General features: G+C 34.9%; 1 protein-coding gene and 1 pseudogene across 1 annotated transcript in view; both read right to left on the reverse strand.

Annotated features, from left to right (window-relative positions):
- Positions 1-1410: 1410 nt before the first annotated feature.
- On the reverse strand, positions 1411-5009 carry LOC115305177 (annotated as a pseudogene).
- A 40-nt stretch (positions 5010-5049) lies between these two features.
- LOC115305178 (olfactory receptor 6C70-like) overlaps positions 5050-6486 on the reverse strand; it is a 7029-nt gene continuing 5592 nt past the window's right edge. Inside the window, exon 2 of the mRNA XM_029955481.1 lies at positions 5050-5094. Coding sequence (XP_029811341.1) covers positions 5050-5094 — 45 coding nt within the window. The remainder of the gene's footprint in view (positions 5095-6486) is intronic.

Genomic DNA, 6486 nt, shown 5'->3' on the forward strand with positions numbered 1-6486 from the left:
ATTAATTTTTGACAAAGCAGGAAAGAGTGTGCGATGGAAAAAAGACTGCCTCTTTAGCAGGTGGTGCTGGTAGAACTGGACAGCAACATGCAGAAGAATGAAACTACACCACTTTCTTACATCATAATACAATAAAGTCAAAATGGCTGAAGGACCTGAATGTGAGACAGGAAACCATCAAAACCCTTAAGGAGAGAGTAGGAAACAACCTCCTTGACCTCCACCGCAGCAATTTCCTACTTGACACATCTCTGAAGGCAAGGGAAATGAAAGCAAAAATGAACTCTTGGGACCTCATCAAGATAAAAAGCTTCTGCACTGCAAAGGAAACAATCAAGAAAACTAATAGGCAACAAACAGAATGGGAAAAGATAGTTGCAAATGACGCATCAGATAAAGGGCTAGTATCCAAAATCTACAAGGAACTCACCAAACTCCACACCCCAAAAACAAATAACCCAGTGAAGAAATGGGCAGAAGACATAAAGAGACACTTCTCCAAAGAGGACATCCAGATGGCCTACAGGCACATGAAACGATACTCAACATCACTGATCATCAAGGAAACACAAATCAAAACCACACTGGGATACCACCTCACACCAGTCAGAGTGGCTAAAATAAACAAATCAAGAGACTACAGATGCTGGCAAGGGTGTGGAGAGATGGACACCCTCCTACACTGTTGGTGGGAATGTATACGGTTGCAACTGCTCTGGAAAACAGTGTGGATGTTCCTCAAAAAGCTATCCACAGAACTCCCCTCTGACCCAGCAATAGCACACCTGAGATTTACCCAAGGGATACAGAAGTGCTGATGCACAGGGGACCATGTACCCCAATGTTTATAGCAACACTGTCAACAATAGCCAAATAATGGAAAGAGCCTAAATGTCCATCACTTGATGAATGGATCAAGAAGATATATATGGTGGTGGTAATGGAGGAGGGCACTTGTGGGGAAGAGCACTGGGTGTTATATGGAAACCAATTTGAATTCCTTTATTTTAAAGTTTATTTGATTAATACCGTAAAACAAATATGAGATATTTTATTCTTCAAATGTTTCATTTGACCTATTTACCATGTGAATTGAAGAAGTTTAGAAAAATTATTGATACAAAAATTTTTCAGGATTCATAGACACTATATTTCACATGTCATATAATCTGTTTTTGAATAATATTAGAAAAGCTAAGTGAGAGATGGAAGAATATTTTATTTCCTGGAAACAAATTCTCATGCTCTAATTGAAAAACAGTTTTGAATTGAGATTACAGAAAGACATTATTTGTCCTGAACAGGTTCACAACTCAAGATTTGAAAGATTATTAGGTAAGTTAACCTGACTGAACTAGTTAGGACTTCCAGATGAAAAATGATAAGGAACAAATTATTGTTTCATTAAGTTTACAAATTCCATGTGCTCTTATTGTGTAAGGTAAATGCAATTTTTTTTATTGTGTCATTAAAAGCTTGTTTTACTTGCTTGTTCCTCAAAGTATAAATGAAAGGGTTCAACAAAGGAGCAACAGATGTAGTGAGCACAGTTACCCCTTTATTGATGTCCACCTGTTCTTTGGCTGAAGGCTTGATATAGATGAAAATACAGCTGCCGTATGTGATAGAAATAACAATCATGTGAGATGAACAGGTGGAGAAACCTTTTTCCTTTGGGAAGCAGAAGGAAATCTTAGAATTGTCCTGATGATATATATGTAGGAAAGAATGACCCCAATCAGTGTAATAATGAATATCAGCACTGCACAGTTACAACCATCTGTTCTATAAACCAAGTATCTGAGCATGAAATCTTAAAAAGAGGAAATGGGTCACAGCCAAAATGGTCAATGACATTGGAGTCACAGAATTCCAGCTGGAGACCCATAGCAAGGGGTGCGGCGATGATCATCAACCCAGAGATCCAGCTACAGAAGACAAAGATGGTACAGACTTTGTTGTTCATGATGGTCATGATATGAAGAGGTTTGCAAATGGCCACGTAGCGATCATAGGACATGGCTGCCAGGAGAAAAAATTCTGTGGCCCCAAAAACTCCAATAAAAAATACTTGACTAACACAAGCATTATAAGTAATCGTTTTGTCCCCAGTTGATAAGCTGTACAGGAATCTGTGAATACATACTGTTGTGAATAAGATTTCTAAGATGGAGAAATTTTGAAGAAAAACATACATAGGTGTTTTAAGATGAAAATCCATGAATGTAAGAATGATAATGGTCAGATTTCCAGTCATGCTCAGCACATAGGTGAGAAATAAGAAGATAAAAAGAAGAACTTGCAGCTGTGGGTCCTATGTGAGTCCCAACAAGATGAATGTTGTTATTGCTGTGTGGTTTCTTATTGCTACCTTTGCTGTTTTAAGCAATCTATGTGTAAAACATCAAAGAGGAAGTATCTAAACAGAAAACAAGACAGAAACCAATGAAACAGAAAACAAAAAACAAGAGTGAAGTTTAAAGAATCAAGAGCTGATTTTTAGGAAAGATAAAAGACATTGATAAAACTTGTGAAAAAAGGGAAAAGATGAGGTTTATCAGGAATGAGAGCAATGATAACATTACAGGTTATAATATTAAAAAGATAAAAATAAAATATTTGGAAACATCTACAGAGTAGATTTGGTAACTTAAATAAAATGAACTAATTCTTTCAAAGCTACAATTTACCAATGCTAATTCAAGATGAAACATCAAACCTAGATAGCCCTGTATCTATTAAAGTAAACAAACATCTAGTTAAGTCATCCCACAAAGAGAACTTTAGACTCAGATGGTTTAATCATAGACTTCTATTGAACATTTGAGACAAAAACACCATGGGCGCCTGGGTGGTTGGGTCAGTTAGGGTCAGTTAAGTGTCCAGCTTCAGCTCAGGTCATGATCTCACAGTTCCTGGGTTCGAGCCCTGCATCATGCTCTGTGCTGACAGCTAGCTCAGAGCGTGGAGCCTGCTTTGGATTCTGTGTCTTCCTCTCTCTCTGACCTTCCCCTGTTCTCGCTGTCTCTCATGGTCTATCAAAAAGAAATAAAAAACAAAGAACATTTTTAAAAAAATAAAAATAAAAAAAGACAAAAACACCAGTTCTATTTAAATTTTTTATAATTGATTGTTGAAAGCAAAAATTATAACATTATCTAATGAAGTTTCTAGTGTATATAAACACAATATAAATGATAGTCACAATAAAAGGAGAAGAGTGAAGGGTCCTATATACTAACATTTTCTAAATTCTACTTCCATTGGTAAGATATTGATTCAAGTGGTCTGCGAAATGTTTACTGTTTATAAGTCACACACAAACTTCTAAGAAATGGTTTAGTCAAAAAAATATTGTAAAAATTTAAATGAAATGCTAAAGTAGTTAATTTTAGGCCAGGAAATAGGAAACAAAATAAAGATCAACAAGAGGAACAAACAAAAATCAAGTAACAGAACGATAAACAGAAGTCCAAACATAAATGATTACATTGCATAAAATAATCAAAACATATCACCCTGATTAAAAGGTAGAGATTACAAAATATGTTTTAAAAAAATCACCCACCTAGAGAGTGTATTTAAACACCTCACTTCAAATACAATGACATGGATAGGTGAAAGTCAAAGACTAGAACAATGAGTACCATGTGAACCCTAACCAAGAGAATGTTGGAGTAACTATGTTAATATCACCACCAAAGGAAATGAACAAGCATACAGAAAAAATTTACGTATTATTTGATAAATAAGCCAATTAACCAAGAACACCAAGAGATTCTAATTATTTATGTATTTAACACTGCATCAAAATATAAAAAGAAGGAACTGGCACAAATGACAGAAGAAAGACATAAATTGGCAATTATAATTGGAGATTGTCTTGCTAATTGATGGAATTAGTTGACTGAAAGTCAGTAAAGGTATAGAAAAACTATACAATAGTTTTGAGAGGTGGAGGGAGGGGTAGAGAGAGCGAGGGAGAGAGAATCCCAGGCAGGGTCTGCACTGTCAGTGTAGAGCCTGACATGGGGCTCAATCTCAGGAACTGTGGGATTATGACCTGAGTCATCAAGACTCAGATGCTGAACCAAGTGAGCCACCCAGGTGCACCTTCATCTCCTTTATTTTTTTTTATTTAAAAAAAATTTTTTTTAATGTTTTATTTATTTTTGATATAGAGAGAGACAGAGCATGAGAGGGGGGAGAGGCAGAGAGAGAAGGAGACAGAACCGGAAGCAGGATCCAGGCTCTGAGCTAGCTGTCAGCACAGAGCCTGACATGGGGCTCGAACCCACGAACGTGAGATCTGACCTGAGCCGAAGCCGGAGACTTAACCGACTGAGCCACCCAGGTGCCCCCCTTCATCTCCTTTTATTAGGCAAGTATTACCATGATAGCAAAACCAAAGACATTATAAAAAAATGGAAAACACCAGAACTATATCTTTTATAAATAAAATAGAAATTTTCAACAAAAAATAGTAAATGAAGCTCATTATACTCAATAACTTTATAAGTGTAACACATCCTGAGAAGGTGACATTTATCCCAGGAATTCAATGTTTGATCACTATTTTATTTCATTTTACTTATTCATTTTATTTATTTTATTTTATTTTAATTTTTTATAGTTTTTATTTAAATCCTAGTTAGTTAACATACAGTGTAATATTGGTTTCAGGAGTAGAATTTAGTGATTCATCAGTTACATATAATAACTAGTGCTTGGGGCGCTTGGGTGGCTCAGTCGACTGAGTGTCTTGCTTCCTCTCAGGTTATGATCTCGCAGTTGGTGGGTTTGAGCCTTGCGTCAGGCTCTGTGAGGACACCTAGCTCAGTGCCTGGAGCCTGTCTTTCTGTCTCCCTCTCTCTGACCCTCCTCTGCTCACCCTGTCTCTCTCTCTCTCTCTCTCTCTCTCTCTCTCTCTCTCTCTCTCTCTCCAAAATAAAAAAAAATTTAAAAACTAGTGTTCATTATAAGTGTCCTCCTTAATACTCACCACCCATCTAGTCCATTCCCTGCCCGTGGTTCAACGTTATAAATCAGTCAATCTTTCTCAATAATAACAGAAAAAAGAATGCATAGTTTCTTCTGAATGGTTTCAGAAAAAACTTTTTGACAAAATTCAACACTTATTTATGTTAAAAATGCAAAGACAGCTGTCTCAATGTGAAAAGGACACCTACTACAAAAAATATCAATAAAAAAACAATTTCTGCTAATATCAAATATAAGGAGAAAAACCTAAAAATTTTCCTGTAAAATCATGAACAATGCAAGGTTGAAAACTTCATAGTTCATATTCAACAATGTGCTGGAGTTCCTAACCAATAAATTAAGGTTAGAAGAAATGGTGACATTGTGATTAGAAATAAAGGAGTTAAATCATCTTCCCTTGATAACATGATTGGGTAGATATAGAATCCTAAGCAATCTACAAAATATCCTTTAATGAATAAGTGGATTTAGCAAAAGCACAAGATAGAGTGTAAATATATATGTGTGTATATATCTGTATATAAAGAATTCACATATGTGATAATGTGGATAAATCTTAAACTAGTAGGCCAAGAGAAAATATATATACGCTAAAGAGAAAATGCTTTAAGATTTAATTTAATTAGAAAAGACAAACCAAATCTATTATGAAGGATTAACTGGGAAAGAGCACAAACATTTACAAGTTATAGAAATTTGGTAGTTATAAGGACATATATACGCATTTGTCAAAGCTCAATGGAACACTGCACTTATGTGCATTTTATTGTGTTTATATAAGTTATGCCTAAATAATAGTGATTTAAATAAGACCAGTCAGAGAGTTGGGGAAGATATTTGTAATAATCATCAAGGACTATAATAAGAATTTATAAATTTATTACAAACCAATAGGAAAACAAAACCCAACCTAATAACAATTAGACTAATTTCTGAACTAAAAAGCATACCTAAAGGCCAGTGAACACAAGAAATGTGAACTTTCTAGTACTTAGGGGAAAGGAAATTAAATTCATAGCTACTGCACAACCATGAGAATAACTGACATTAAATAGGTAAACCATACCAAGTATCTTGAAGATCATAGTGTACATTCATAAACACACTATGAAAACTTTTAGAATATATTTATTAAGCTGATGTCCAGATATTTGTGAAACAGGAAATTATAGTCCTATGTATTTATCCAATCAAAATGAGTATATATGTACACAAAATATATGCATGTTTAGGAAAGTTTTAGCCTTGTTATTCTCAAGGATCCCAAAACTGAAATATGAAGGTGTCCATTAATAATAAGTATCATTTTTAAAATTGTGATGTGTTCATAAAGTGGAAGAGTATAATAGTGAAGACAAAACTGATATTGCTACATGAAATAGCATGAAAAGTTCTCACAAACATAATTGTGAATGAAGATACAAGACACAAAAGAATACGTACCGTGTGATTTCACTGATGCAAGTTTCACAAATAAGCAAAACT

The sequence above is a fragment of the Suricata suricatta genome, chromosome 10 (genome assembly GCF_006229205.1).
Source record: "Suricata suricatta isolate VVHF042 chromosome 10, meerkat_22Aug2017_6uvM2_HiC, whole genome shotgun sequence".
Lineage (NCBI taxonomy): Eukaryota > Metazoa > Chordata > Mammalia > Carnivora > Herpestidae > Suricata > Suricata suricatta.